The sequence below is a fragment of the Harpia harpyja genome, chromosome 23 (genome assembly GCF_026419915.1).
Source record: "Harpia harpyja isolate bHarHar1 chromosome 23, bHarHar1 primary haplotype, whole genome shotgun sequence".
Lineage (NCBI taxonomy): Eukaryota > Metazoa > Chordata > Aves > Accipitriformes > Accipitridae > Harpia > Harpia harpyja.
The window spans coordinates 4,176,820-4,192,432 of NC_068962.1; the positions used below are offsets into that span (position 1 = coordinate 4,176,820).

The 15,613-nt window shown below is 51.1% G+C and overlaps 1 protein-coding gene across 3 annotated transcripts in view; it reads left to right on the forward strand.

The window, feature by feature from the left end:
• Window positions 1-3,080: 3,080 nt before the first annotated feature.
• Window positions 3,081-15,613, forward strand: part of NTN4 (netrin 4) — a 50,063-nt gene continuing 37,530 nt past the window's right edge. For 2 of the 3 annotated variants that reach the window (XM_052774763.1, XM_052774760.1), the window contains exons 1-2: window positions 3,081-3,214; window positions 6,454-6,983. In XM_052774763.1, the coding sequence (XP_052630723.1) occupies window positions 3,154-3,214; window positions 6,454-6,983 (591 nt within the window). In that variant the 5' untranslated portion in view covers window positions 3,081-3,153. Of the gene's footprint in view, window positions 3,215-3,709; window positions 3,734-6,453; window positions 6,984-15,613 lie in introns of those variants that run through there. The other variant, XM_052774761.1, reaches the window with a different exon arrangement.

Below are 15,613 nucleotides of genomic sequence, written 5' to 3' on the forward strand. Positions count from 1 at the left end.
ATATCAGAACTCAGCTTTAACAGGAACTTAAACAAGGAAATACGAAGCCTTAATCAGTAATTATCGCTCTGGATTGTCCTTTGGTTTATTTTCATACAGAAAACTTAGGAATCAAGCTGTTTCAAAATATGGTGAGTCAGGGAAACATTTTCATTGCTCATTTGGTGCCGGTTGGAAGATTTTCAGTGATTTGCACAAAAAATGGAAAAGTGCAAGACTTAACAACGGGTTTTAATAGAAAGGATTAAAGATGTGGTACCAAAACAGACAAGGGGGAGGTGGCTTCTGACCCCATCCAAAATCCACTGATCAGATGTCAGGCGCCATTGACTTCAGTAGACTTTGAATCGAGACCGTATTTTTTCTTGAAACAAATTTCTACTCCCTTCAGCGAAGCCCTTTTAACACGTTTAAATTTGTATGCGGTGCATTAACCTCTGTTCGTGGCTGGAGGAGTGGATCATCTCCCGAGAACAGCCACCAGGTCGGGATCAGCCAAATTTTCTCTGAAGTCAAAAGGATGCTTTCTGCTGATCCAGTAGATCCCTCGTAGAGACAGTAGCATCACCGTCTCCCACGCGGTAGAGCAAAGGACCAGTACCGTATCACTTGGTATTTTACGTCGGTCACGCAAAACATTAGGAAAAGGCAAAACGGGTCAGTGAAAACGATATGGAGGAAGGCGTAGCTTCCATGGGGAAGGACTCTGTACAGGACTGCGGCAGCTCTTCTTGCACAACACGGCACGCTTTGCACCAGTGCGAGGAGGGGATCCTTTTGCCCCCGACTCTCCCACCAGCAACCTACTGCTGAGCAGTGTGTGAGATACCTCCAGTCCTGCCTGGCGGACACCTGAAAGGGCCCCTCAATGAGAAATAACTAACAGACTAAAAATAAGCATCTCTAGAGCTAAAGCACGTAGGTAATTGTTGAGCTGGAATTGCTGCCCTGCAGTTACGCTGCTCGGCGGAGAGCGCTCCGATCTCTTCCCACCAAAGTGTGATGCTCCATTTGGGTACCACCTCCCCTCCCAGCACAGAGCGGGCCATGCCCGGTCCGCAGAGGAGCAGCGAGCGCACGGGCAGGCGCAAGGTGGCATATGTGACACCACTTAAAATAGTCAGGCGTGTCTGAAGGACTGCATCGGCCCCAAGGGCCTCCTGTTAAACTGTAACAGGAGTCCTGCATACTTACACGGATGCCAATAGAGAAAATGGTGATCTTTGAACAAGGCTCTAGTTAAAAAGTAAATCTGATCTTTTGAATTTTTGAGATTTTAATGACAAAAGTCTAAGCCAGACGGCTCTGACTGAGCGGGCGGTAGGTGAGGTATTCCCCCCATTGTTTACTTCTAAAATTAGCTTCACACACTGACTTGAAAATGTTAATCCTGGCTCATCCCTACCCTTGGCTTGGGGGAAGAGATTTGCAGAGGATCCTCTCTCGTCACCCGATTCAGGGGCCAGGATTTCACCCTGACAGAAAAGGCTGAAGGGCTTCTGCTGCCTCTCCCCAGGGATGAGGGAGCCCTTGGAGACCTCTGCCAAAGCAACAGGCTCTGCTCCGTCCTCCAGGTTACCTCCCCAGCATCTCTGAGGAGGCAGAGGCCATGTCACCACTGCTTATTCCCCTCTAACTTACTGGGACATGCATATTGAGGGAACATCACTCTTTAAAGACTTCTTAAGTGTAATTGAGAAATGCAAACTCCAGACAAAGGCGGGTGATCTTCACGTTTCTGGGCCCTTCTGTCTACCTGGCTACCTACAACCACATTGCAGGAAGGACAGCTGGAAACAGTCTTGCTCTTCCTTAACCAGCAGTACGGTATGAACCCAAAAGCCTAGGATCCCGAAGAAAGTTTGGGGAGAGGTGAACACTCTCCTCGTAACTATGTGATTTTTCTCCTCTGGCACCTCGAGAGGCAACACCGACCGACGAAGAAAATAAAAATGCGCTGAAACGTCTCCGTGCGCTTCCTACCCTCTGCTGAACTCCCACCAGTCCTGCGAAGCAGCAGGCAGGACGCCTGCCCTGGGAAGATGCCCACAGCTCGTGGCCGTGCAGAGCTCCGGGGGGGGGGATTTGCCCTCGTGGGTGCGTGTTTGTGCAGGTCCCACGGGACGACCAAGAGCCAGGAAGGGGAGCTGGGAGGATTTGAGCTGCCCGTGACCAGAGTTGCAGAGTGTGTGGCCTCCAACAAGTAAAACAGATACTACAAATATAAGCAAAATTACCATTTTGCATATAGTATTGATGTAATTCTCCTGTAATTCAGTTCATACGATTGACGTGGAGCTCGATGAATTGAGTGAGTTACATTATTTCACGCTAACTTTGTCCTCGCAACAACCAAAAAAACCTGCTCTTTTGGCTGCTTATGACCAAGAATTCTGTTACACGTGAAATCATCATTTGTGTCTAATTACAGACTTTACCGTTTCGTGGCCTTTGTGCCCTTTTGGCTGAAAAGGGTGCCTAAGCACAGCAGTCGCGCATCAAAAGTCGTTGTATGTACGTAGTGTGATGTAATCCTTCAAAATTAGTTTGATCTCAGATCCTGAAATGAAAGATAATTACGGAACGTGTTACGTATTCCCTCACTTTTAAAAATAAAAATACAGGAGAAAAATTGCGGAGTTCCACGCGTGGGGCTGGGCTAGACCATCTCGAGAGATGGAGACCGTCCACATCTGTCCCGTCCCGACCGCAACGATTCTGCGACTCTCCCCGCCACCCTAAGGAAGACCAAACGGGTTTTATCGGGCGGGAAAGCGAGCGGCGTGCGAGGCAGCAGCATCTCGAAGGAGCAGGCTCTCCCAAACCCTCGGCTTAACTCAACCCGCCTTTCCCACGTCCCGCCCGGGGTGAGCTGGAAACTCTCCTTTATTCCCCCCCCCACCCCGCGGCTTTCCCACGCCGCGCCTCGCTTCCAGCACCACCGGCCCTCCCGCCCCCGGATCGCCGCTGGGAAGCGCTTGCTCCCCCCCCTCTCCCCGTCCGCCTCCCCGCGGACCGGGCGGAGCGGAGCGGCGGGACGCGCGGGGCGGCGTGGGGCGCGGCGGGGCGGCGGGGCGGCCCCGCCGCGCCCCACGCCGCCGCCGCCCCCCGTTTCCACGGCGGGGGCCGGTCGGCGCCGCGGGGCGCTCGGTCATGGGGCGCGGGATGCGGTTGGCGTCGGTGCTGGTGCTGCTGGTGGGTGCTGCTGGTGCAGGTGGGTGGCGAGCGGCCCTCCGGCACCCACGCGGGGGAGTGGGGGGGGGGGGGGTGCTCCGCGGTACGGTTTGCCCTCAGCCGTAGACAAAGAGGGAAGGGGGGGGGGGGGGAGCCGGGGGTTTTGGGGTTTGGTTGTTTTTTTTTTTTTTGCCCGCTGGGGGATTCGGTGGGGGAGAGCTCGGTGCCGGTCGCGGAGGAAAAGGGCTGAGGGTTTCTTTTGGGGGCGGGCAGGGTTTGCAAAGCCCCCCCCTTTTCCCCGCAGGACAAACCACTTGGCGCTCGGAGCCGCCCGCAGCGGAGACAATTGGGTGTAAACAGTTTGGCGTAAGCCGAGTGCCGGGTTTCTGCTTTAAAAAGACGGGAAAAAAAAAAAAACAAACCCAAACCCAAACCCCAACCCACCCAGATGGGGGGACAAACATTTAATCGGGCACCAGATGTAAATGAAACATCACGAGGCAAGGGTTGCTAAAATGCTGGAGCGGGAAGCGTATGATTTTCCGTGGATGTTTTACAGGTGAGTCATGGTATTCGCTGCATGCTCTTACTCATTACTGAAGATCCCAGTCCGGTGGCATGTACAGTGTAGAGCATGGGAGCATTTACTCGGGCAGATTCATGAAGTGCAAGTAAGGAAAAGCGCCTTTTGCAGGGCTGCGGCATAGCAGTCGCGAGCTTGTGGCCGACGGCACGGAAATCTTTACGCTCTCATTTGTCCTTTTTCTGAATTCCTGTGGCAGCCAGCGGTACGCTAGAAAGCTGTCACTTTTCATAACGTGCGGTGCTCTGCATCCGTCATGCAACTCTTTCCAACTCAAGTGAAAACAAACACCCTTTCAAAGGGGGTTTCCTCTCCCCCCCCCTTCCCACCCCCAGGATGGGAAGTGGGGTCTGCGTGCCAGCAACGTTTCTCGAATCCCACCGAAGCCAAGGTCCCTGGCCCCAAATCTGGCCCCAGGTGAGGAAGGGACGGACCCTCCATGCCTGGCCCGAAGACAGCTGCACTCAGTGACCGGGGCTGGAGCACACCAGGAGCTGGGAGCAGTCAAATACTCTCAGCTCCGGGGGTCTCACATGGGATTTTGGTAGCCAACCCCTCCTGGCCGGGCTCAGGCAGAGCCTTGCCCCTGCCCCGGGGACAGCTACGTGCCGAGCCCTGCCACCACCACCACCGCGGTCATCACCAGTCACCGGGAAGCCTCCCACTGACCGGGTCCTCCTCCGCTGCCTCCCCGGGGACAGTAATCGGTGGTGCGCAAAAAACAAAAGGACTTGATGAACGCAAACAATCATCTCGACCTGTCCCAGGGTGCTGACTGAGCCCCGCTTCTCTTACCTCTTCCCTAATCTGCTTTGCAATCCCGCAGCTGAGGGAACCGCGGTAAACGTTCATCTATTTGTTTAGCGGCGAACTGCGTTGTGTTACACGTAGCCAAAGAATCCAGGAAAGCAGCCAAAGACATAAATTAGGCCAACTTGTGGCAAGCCTAACTGATAATACGATAATAGCACTTACTTACCTACCCCTCAGGAGAGCTGCGTAGGTTAGTTAATGTTTATACAGCGCTTTGAAAAGGATGTTCAGGAGATGTAAGTGATATTACATTAATCTTACAGTTATATTTGTTTACTTTTCTAGAGTAAACGTATTCTGCACAGTTAATAAGAGATCATCTCAGACACAGTTTTACCAGGTCCCTGTAGGAAGCTAACTTGGCTGAGCCTTTCTTGTTCACTAAAAATTTCACAAGAGCGCTTAGCCGGTGAAATCCAGAGGCTGGATTCAGAAGTGCTTTGTAATGGGTGCATAACAAGCGGCGGTCCACATCTGTTCTGAATCACCGGTATAGAAAACCTGTATAGACCTTTGGTGGTAGGAAAGTATTCTTTCCAGGGTGTTTCTTGAGGAGCAGAAGGAGTGGGGAATGCTGTCAAGCTCTGAAGGCTTAGCCTCTGCTAGTGCGTAATATAGCTTAATTGCAACTATGACACTGTAGACAAAAGCTGAATAAACCCCAAATAAAGGATTTATTGGATGCTAAACTGAAACGACCTTTGGACATAACAAAAATGTCAAGAAGAAGCCATAGTAATTGGTGCACAAAGCTGACTATGTATGACTGGCCCAGTGATAAAGACGACATTATGCACCTCAGATGGTTTGGCCTGCCCACATCCAAGTCATCAGAGCTTACTTTTTTTTTTTTTTTTTTATGTTAAACAGTTACGGTTCATCAAATACAGCCTTGACCCACTGTTACATTTATTAATAAAGAGGTGGAGAGAGACCCTAATCAAACATTCCTGCAGCAGGAGGATTACATTGCAGATGGTTTCACACCAAACCCCATGGTGATTTTATTTTTCTTTGACACTTTAACTGTGGATTACTAAATCAAAAAGGCTTCCAGAGAAACTTGGAACACAAACCACAAAGCCTCAGCTGTGAAGCGGCTTGCCAGCATCATTTCAACCAAGGATTATTTTTTTTTTTTTTTTCCCCCTTTACACACACCAGTGACAGCCTTCCCAAACTTCAGCGGTGCTTCGATTCAGCCCTGACCTCGGCAGCAGTTTGGGACTGTGGGGAGACCTGGGATAGGGATGGAGGGGTGGGAAAGGGGTTAAAGATTTGAGGTCGTTGGTGGCAGGAGATATTCCTACCAGCTCTCGCACCCCCGACACCCGGTCTGCCGCACGGTGAGCCGGGGTGCAGCGATGCTGTCCCTCGCGGCCGTCTCCCGGCCACCCGCCGGCATGCCGCCTTGGCTGCCCCAGTGTCGCCAGCAGCCCGTCTTTCTTATGCTTTTCTCCCTTTCCCCAGGACCACCTGGATCCCCTTGGAGGCCTCAGGGCAGGGGCAGCATGGCCACGGTCACTGCCCCCGAAGCTTCAGCCCTGCTCCAGGTTCCTTTTGGGGTGGGAGGGTGAGGTGGCGGCATCTCTCCTCCAGTGCTGCCTGCTCTGCTCTGCAACTCTTGGTCGGGATTTTCCCAAAGCGTGGGGAAGCCCTGGAGCTTTTTTGGTTTGTTTTGCTCTTATAGACGTGCTGAGCTCCACGGAGCAGAGAGCTGAGCAGCAGCGCCGCGCTCTCCCTCGGCCCCTCCGGGGCTCGGCGGGTTCCGTCGGCACGCGGTCTCGGCAGGGGCAGCATCCCTGAAAAGCGTGTCGACGGGGTGGAGTGTGCCCACCTCCGGAGCCGGCTTCAGCCCCCTACCCCTGCTTTCTGCCTTGCAGGTCTGGGCAGCGCGGTGGGAACGGGCAGCCCCTGCGAAAAAGCCTGCAACCCTCGGATGGGCAACCTGGCACACGGGCGGGCGCTGCGGACGGAGACGGCCTGCGGGCGCCATGCCGCCGAACTCTTCTGCGCCTACACCGAGGACGCCCAACGCCGCTGCAAGCTCCCCACCTGCGGCCGGTGCAGCGGGGCCCACGCGGGGCTGGCTCACCCCCCGGCAGCCATGGCCGATTCCCCCTTTCGCCTGCCCCGCACCTGGTGGCAGTCGGCCCGGGATGCCTCTCGCGAGACCATCCAGCTGGACCTGGAAGCCACCTTCTACTTCACTCACTTGATTTTGGTCTTCAAGTCGCCCAGGCCGGCCGCCATGGTGCTGGAGCGCTCCCAGGACTTCGGCGAGACGTGGAAGCCTTACAAATACTTTGCTGCTAACTGCTCGGCCACCTTCGGGCTGGAGGATGACGTGAGTCAGAGAGGAGCCATTTGCACTTCCAGATATTCCAGTCCCTTCCCCTGCACTGGAGGAGAGGTAGGTCTGCCGGGGTCGGGATGAGAAAGCCCTCGCTCCAGCCCCTCTTTCCCTCTGCAATCTCTGCTCCGGCCTTTACTTTACTTTGTCATCAAATTTGTTTCACAGGGTTAATTAACGCAGTTCATTCCCAGGTGATGTAGGCACCGCTCTACCCCTCACTTTGCTGAGCTCGTAATCCCCCTCTTTTCCGAAAAACTCCTCTCCCCTCACCCGGTGAAACCCCACACACAACTGCAAACAAGGCAGATGCTGCTCATTCCTCAGGAAAGTCGCTCTTTGACGGTCTTCTCCAGTCCTTACGGTCGTGTGATTTAGGGTTCATGCAAATTGGTCCAACTTTGACCAAAATGCAACTATGTTAAAATTAATGGTCACCAGATTCACTTTAAATAGCAACCGCCTTCACTGAGAAGTAAGCATGTAACTGCTTCATAGCCACTTCATGTAACTTCAGCATAGCCACTGACCACACTAAGTACCACCCCCGTAAGCCACATTAGCCAGGTAATTAAGAAACTTATACCTCATCTTTTTTTCTCTGCGCACACTCATTCTGATGTGAAATGAGCGTGAAAAAAAATGAAGAAAAACATCATGTTTGCTAAGAGGAAAAATACAAGTGGGAAAGATTGTTTTCGATATCAGAAAGCAGATAATAAAGCATGCATTTGGAGGTACTACCAATAATACTCTTCCCTTTGGTGCCTTAAGCTGTCCGGCGGCCCTGGAGACCCTGCCCTGGGAGCCCCGGCTGCAGGGCTGCCCTCCGGGGTCCCCACTCCTGGCAAGGTGTCCCCAGTGACCACCTCTGGACTTTAAAGGCTGCTCCCTCTAGTGGCATCATTTAATGAGCTTGTCTGAAAGTTTAATCAAAATTCCCCTCCGACCTAACATAGAGAAAGGAGCAAATCTGATTAGTGAATTGGGGGGGGCAGTTATATCATTGTAGTTTCTGCTGAGAATGGGTTTTGAGGTGACAGCCCGGTCCTTGGAGACCAGCAGTCATGGCTGAGAAAAATCCCCTGTTCAGACCCCTTTGCAATCGTTTGGGGTCACCTCTAGCCATGCTCCGGCTAGGAAGCCACTCTCTGCAGAAATACCAAGAGCTGTTTTTTCACCAAAGTGCATCTCTCAGCTGCGTTTCGGGAGGCAGCCCATGTCCTGCTCTAGGAGAAACTGCTCCGTGCTCTCGTCAGCTCAGAAACAAGGATCTCCAGACCTGCCAGACAGACCAAGGATGGTTATTGCATTAGCCCAGCAAAGGGTTTAAATCAGATGGCTGGCAAAAGAAAGTTCCATCTTCCTCTCATCTCCTGCCTCCCTGTGCTTGTGCTGCCCAAAAGCTGCCTGAGCTTCCTTTCACAGTGAAATATATAAAAGGGCTTGCAAGAAAGATGGAGAAAGACTTTTCACCAGGGTCTATTCTGACAGGACAAGGGGCAACAGCTTTAAACTGAAATTGATTTAGATATTGGTTATAAGGAAGACATTCTTCACTATAAGGGTGGTGAGACACTGGAACAGGGTGCCTAGAGAAATTGTGGATGCCCTGTGTTTGGAAGTGTTCAAGGCCAGGTTGGATGGGGCTTTGAGCCACCTGGTCTAGTGGGAGATGTCCCTGCCCATGGCAGGGGGGTTGGACTAGATGATCTTTGAAGGACTCTTCCAACCCAAACCATTCTGTGGTTCTGAATCGGGGCTAAATGCAAAGTGAGACCTACAAAAGAAAGGATGGACGGACCCCACTGGGAATTTTCCAGGCCCTCAGCACTTTGGCCAGCCCCTGTGTCCCACCACCTGAAGCATAAACCTATGCCAGCCTGTGATACAGGGCAGGGACCGAAATCTATAGCTCTCGGGCCAGCCAGCAGGACATGTCTGAGGTACTCGGACTTGCACTCTCCTTTTCCAGCTTTCCCAGGGATCGTTCACAGGGATGGGAAACCCAGGGCATCATTCGGGTCAGTATTTGCCTCGTTTATGCTGGGTCCCATGTAGCGAGCACGAGTTTTCACTGCGGTCATCCCAGTGATGTACCTGCACGCCAGGATGGGGGCTGTGCCTGGCGAGAACCTGTGCAAATCCCGACGGCGGGCTGGGTCTCTTATAGGTTGGTGCAATGCATAGGGACAGTAGGATCGAGGTCTCGTGTGTAGAAACCAATGCCTATCTCAAGAAGAAAAGGAATTTGGTGGTGTTTGATGCGTCTGCGGTAGCATGCTGCAAAAACAGGCTGTTTACCGAGCTTGCTCCTGCGGGATCTCTTCTTTTGGCATTGTGTTAGCCTCTGTTATTGCAGAGAAGCTATAAAAGTCAAGATCATCTAATTATTCCAGGTTTTAAACAAATGGTGAGTCCAAGGGGCTGGAGCTTATAAGATGTTATTTATATGGCACACTTCAGTTCCCTGCACTTAACCACTTTTTTACCTGCAAAGTAATAACAGCAGCTCTCTGGTGACCAGATGGCAAGCCTGCATGCTTAGCAAATATCACATTTAATTTATTACACTGTGCTACATTCCAGCAATTACTTGTAACTGCGAATAGCAACATGTATCTCACCTAAAGAAACATCAGAGTTGTGTGTTCTGTTTGGAGTTATGTCGTGCTTTACTCCCACTTCTGGTGGCACCTAATTTCAGACATATGGAAACAGTAATTTCACTTGAAACAGTGCTTTCAAATACGCAGTCATCTGAAATGCCCAAGTCTGAAGGGTATTATTTAATTGCAGCTCAGTTGCTGCAGCTTTCTTTAAAGCACAAACATAAATTCCACGAGCGCTACTGGATTTCTTCTTTAACTTTTTAAGAGTTTTTTTAACTGCGATGTAACAACTGTAACCGGTGATCCAAACCGGGTATCGCTCCCTCTGTATACCACTTTCTCCCACTTCAAACATTTCCACGCCACACGCGCATTTCCAGGCACAGAGTCAGGGCTCGCAGGATTTTGCGGGACGGTGGGGTCTCTGCACGCTGCCGGCAGCTCGGTCGCTGCCGCCCGTCCCCTCGGATGAGCAATTTGCCTCTGGGGAGGCCTCAGGAGATGCCGGCTCACCCCAAACGGCGCCGGAGCTTGGCACAGACCTGTGGCTGGTTGGGCTGGTGGTTTCTGGCTTTAGCCCTCTGCAAAGAGCAGGCGGTGCTGATCCGCCTGCATTTCGGCCGATCGTTACGGTGCCTGCGAGCCCCGTTTCAAGGCAGAAGCTCGTAGTACTCAGGGGCTTAGGGCCTCTTTTTAATAAATCACCTGTGTTAATTTGGAGCAAAGGTGTATCTGCTTCAGTTTTTACTGAAAAGAAAGATCAGGCTTTTTGCATTTCTTCTGCCCTCATCCCCATGAGTCATTCCTTAGATGCCTAGCTCAACTCTTACGACAAAAATCCTCCCTCAGCACAACTTGCCGTGATGTTGATCTTGAGGAGATTTACGATAGCGCAGAAAGCAAGCTGCCAAGCCTCTGGGTTCATTTCAAAGATCCAGAGCTCAGAGCTGGTAGAGAAATGAGAGATGCTGAAATGGCTCTGGGAGACGCCTTTCATCTTTCTTCTGCAGTAGAGCAGCTCTGGGCTTCCCTTTGCCGTGGTGGGACCGGAGTGGTGGAGAGCATTGGGAGAGCGATCTGTACTTGGAGGGTGTCACCGTGCCGCGGTCACCCAAGCTGGGTGCCACCACAGCGGTGGGAGCCAGAAGAGGTAATGTCATACGCCATGAGTGGCACTTGGCAGGTCTACTGATGGGTAGAGTGTCGTGGTTTAACCCCAGCCAGCAACTAAGCACCATGCAGCCGCTCACTCACCTCGGCAGGGATTTGGCAGGTCTCCGCTCTTCTTTGCTACCTGTCCTTGATGCTGCAGAACCACTGGGCATGGTTATTCTCTGCTTTGGATGCATCTGAGTCCTCCACCCTGAAGCAGGCATGAGCTGGAGGATCGACAGCCCAACGGTGGGATTAGGAAGGAAAGGAGAGATCTGGACAGAACTGTAGAGGAAAGAGGTCGAAGGCTGCATGGCACAGTACTGATCTCAGGAACGCTGCACTGATGCCCCGGGTTTGGTCTTAAAGGCTTTCTCGGTGGAAGTAATCATGAGTTCACAGGTCAGCACACGCTCAGAGACTTTGCCGAGCTGTGCCCCATGCCAGAGCAGCCTGCCTGTAGTCTGGCCTCACGCAAAGAAGAACCACCCTTTCAGCAGGCAGGAAAGCAATGACTTCTCTGCAAGGATCCAGGAGCCAAACAAAACAACGGAGCTCCTCCTCGGTAGGGAACCGAGGAAACGATGCAGATGGTGGGTGCCCACCTCCTGCCCCGGCATCCCCAGGCACTCGCTCCATCCTATTCAGAAATCCGCCCGCGGGCTGGCACTGCTCTCAGGAGCTCTCACTGTTCAAGACCCAGGGCCAGGCTGTCCCCCATCATCCAGTATGGGCGAAGGAGAAGCGGGAAGGAGGAATAAACCCCAGTACAACCAACCCAGGTTTCCAGCAAGCTTCAGGCATCTGCCGCTTGGAGGGGTCGGATTTGCAACACCGTGAAGGGGACAAGAAACTCCTTCCCTGTCAGGGAATAGTTTCAGATCAGCTGCACGCAGAGGGGTCACTAAAGACTTTCCCCATGCTTCATTTAGTGAATTAATTGTTTCACAGCAGCAGTTTGTTTAGCAGAGGCAGAAACCTCTAAATGGTGGCCTTATATCATCAGTGTTTTAAGAGAAAGGCTAAGGCCAAGTTTTAGCCTGGATCATCCAAATGTGCTACAAATCCAGAGTATTTCCACTGTTTTCCAGGGTGTAACCCTTCAGCCACATTATTACAAGGGAAATCAGAACTGGATTCACCAGCCAAACATAATCTGATCTCAGTAAACAAGATGCAGAAATAAACTCTTTCAGCTTCATGCTCAGACAGGAATGCCGATTTTATTAGTATGCATAAAAGGCTATCTTCCCTCCCACAGTTCAAATCATATTAATATTGCTTCTTTTACACTCTAATCTTAAAATTGTCCTTGTCTAGAGATCACTGTTAAGGGCTCATCATCAAGGGGCCCTTAGCAGATGTTAATACTTTAACTGTGAGCAAGAGTGACTGTCCACTCTGCAATGCAATTATCTCATTCACTTTACATTCCCATCTGTGGTCAATTCAGATTAGCTCGCCTGAGTGTCCCCATTTAGACAAGCTCCAGGATAAAAGGACTTACTGAAGCAGAGTCTCCTTGACAAGATTTTAGTAAATTAGTAACTTATTTGAGTGTTCATCTATTCAGAATACTGCTAATAAATCACTTGGAGACCTCGGCTATTGTTGGTGTTTGCTATTAATAGGAGAGGCATATTTGCAGCTTGACTATATTCCAGCAACAAATTCTAACGTGCTTTTAACTTTCAAAACATCACATACCACTGTTTTACTGTGGGGGGTGTGTGGCTTACTGAGCATTTCATTGATCTCATGGGCCTTCTGTAGCAGAAAAACCTTCAAATGTTTTGCCTTGCACTGTTACTGCATGCAGCCTGCCTCTGGTCCTTAAGGATTTGGACACCAGTCCTATTGGTTCTACCTGAAATTAGCTGTGTAGAGGAGAAGGAAATTGTGTCCTGCTACTCACAAGTTTGGCCCTGATAGACAGTGAGGAATTGTAACACTCGCTGATGCAAACAGGAGTTAAAGATGCTCCATGATTTTTGTTTTGGAGCCCTAATTTTGGGTTGTGGAAACACTCTGTTGCAGCTTAGAAGCTTTTGCCCATTTTTTTGCCTTTTAGGCCTGAGTAAGGTTGGGGTTTAAGCTTATCATTGCTGTCCTTAACTGAAGCTACATCTTCATTGCCTTGAGATCCTCCAAGGAACTCGTGGGTCACAGGAGTTCAGTCACTTGCAAGACTTGGCACCCCATTAAGAACCTGGGCAAATATGCAAGAATAACCTCAAAACAGCCTGGGATGTCAGCCCATTAGAGGGCTGCAAATGGCTTTTTTAATCCTCCTGTTCCACTGATGTCTGCACAGAGAGAAAGCAAAGGTCAAACCGACGAGAAGGAAAGAGGGATCCTGGCTGGTGTTCAGCAGTGCTCAGGACACGTGAGGACGTGGCTAGGGAAGTATGTTTTCAAGTCCCATCTCTACACTTTGTAGAAGTGCATTTTGTCGGAAAAAAACCCTCTTTAGTGGCATCTTCCTGATCATTCTGTCTTTGGCAAAATGCGAATTGTAGGGCTCTGTACAGAAATGCCACGTGTAAAGGAGAATCTGTTTAGCTAGGGGCCAGGGATGATGGGGGTGATGGCCAGACCCAGCCCAGCTCTTTGCATTATATCAGTGAATTTAGCAAGACATGGGGACCGTTATTTCATAAGCACGAGAATAATGATTTCTAGGGGAATAGTTAACGAGACGAAGTAAACGAAGACAGGCCAGAGTCAATGAAATGATGTAGAAATCCCAGGCTGTGGCAGCTGGCCGTTCAGCGCGGGGTGGCCGAGGAGGGCTCGTGAGAGCCGAGCGGGATGCGTGCCCGCCGGCCAGCGCGGCACGGGGCTCACTTCTCGAGGTAGCGACCACAGCAGCGGCACACCGGCGAGATGCCAACTCCTCTCCATCTACCTTGCTGATGGCTGTGGCGAGGTGCATCTCTTGGCTTGGCCCCCGAGCTTTCCCTCCTGGCATGGAAGCCCGTCTTCCCAAGCCCTGTGCAGGGCTTCCACCGGCTTTAACATAGTGGGGTCCGGGGGAGCTTCTCCCTTTAAAGAATGGGGCAGCAAAAAGAGGATTCAGGGAAAAAGGGGAAACCTGAGCTTAGTTTTTACCTGTGCCTGGGAGGACAGGAGACGAAGGCAGTTCTGGGCACATGTAGAGACAAACCTTCAGTCTCCAGGGAATTTTACCATGAAAGACACTTCCCTCTAGAGTTTGGTCACCATTGGGGCTGAGCGACACAACTGCTGTTTTCTGAGCACCGGCACCTGCTTTTGAATTTTTCCATACGTGGAGCACCAGGGATGATCTGCCAGATCTCTGGGCCAGGTTGTGCCAAATCCGTCCCGCTCTCCTGCGGGCAGTCACGGAGGAGCCACGTGTCCCTTTGCCGGACCTCCCGGGTGCTCAGCGTCTCTGGAGGAGCAGGGCATGCGAGGAGCGAGACGCTTCTCCAACCTGCCCGGTGATCCTCCACGTGGTTCCCCCGTCACAGTTAGCTCACGGGAAGGTCTCGTTGTCTCCTCTTCCTGGCTTTCCCAGTGCTTTTGGCACTTGGAGGTTGGCCCTCGGCTTGGCCAGCTCTTGAAATGCAGCCGCCTCTGGGATGGAGCATAGCCAGTGTTTAACAGTGCGTATCGGCAGTCCCCCGTTTAGAACAGCAAGTTTCTAACGACTGCGGATCAGGGCTTCTGGATCGGCCTCCAATTATGGCTAAAATAAATTATTCCTCAGCGGGAGCTTGACCAGTCTGTGAAAGGGGGTATATTGTAGGCTGCCAACAGCAGGAGGGAATGGGTCCCAGGGCTCCAGGAGACCCTTTCCAAACCTCTTGTGTAGGAAGTGAAGAGCACTGTACCCATATGAAACAAGGAATTTGGGTAGGCAGAATTTAATTCTCTAAATTGGCATCTAGCCTTGTTAGTGGGACTATTGCTTCCCTTGAGAAAAGTGCCACGGGATTTTAGCGGTGCAGCCAGAGCCTCTCTTCAGGCACTGCACCCCACTGCTTCATTTCACAGTTCATTTTTGGCATGAAGGGAGGACTGGGTCACTTATTCAGCTTCCACTTTGCTGGCTGAAAAGTAGGGCTGCCATGTTTCTCTTTGGGATTCCTGGATACAACCGGTTACACGGGAAGTGTGTAACCTAAAGCAGTGAATTGACACATCTCAGAAGTTTTGGATCAAAAGCTCATGGGGACTTAATCTGAGATTAATCGCCAGGCACAATGGGTGTCGGCATGAGGTATCCAGTATACCAACGTTCAAAATCCTACACAAATGGTGAAGTCCTCAAACTCTCCCTGGGCAACATTTCCAGAAAGAAAAGAAGTTAATGTCCAAAAACAAACTTACTGGACACATATGCCATGACTCTCTGTCACCAGTCTCTCTGCAGCATCCCTCATTGCTGTGGTTAAAAACTATAGCCATGGGTTAAAAGGAGGGTGCTGTTTCTCATGACCTTCTTGACGGTGCATATTTGCATATAATTCAGACAGGTGTTCTTTTTCCTAAAATTAAGTGTAGCTCATGGTAACTGGGTGGTTTAAGCAGCCAGTTCTATAGACACAAAGCCTTTTCATTATAGAAAAGACCACTTGAGAAATATTCATGAAATCGGGTTACTCTTAGGCTGAAAGAAATCCTCTTGATCCTTAGTACTGTTGCAGTTACTGAAACGCTAACCTGCTGCCTTGCAGGCTTTTGCAGAGGTTTGTCGTGCTCAGAAGCTTTTAAAGGGGTTATTCTGCAGCTCTGGGGAGTGAGCCAGCTCTTTTTACAGCCCTGCCTACGAACAAGCAAGTCCAGTTCTCTGTCTGGCTCTCTGGAGGTAGCTCCGGGTTTTCTTGGTCTTCCATATGCACAACAGGTAATGCCGGCAGGCCAAGGCTGAGAACATAAATCTTTGTGGGGATAGGGAAA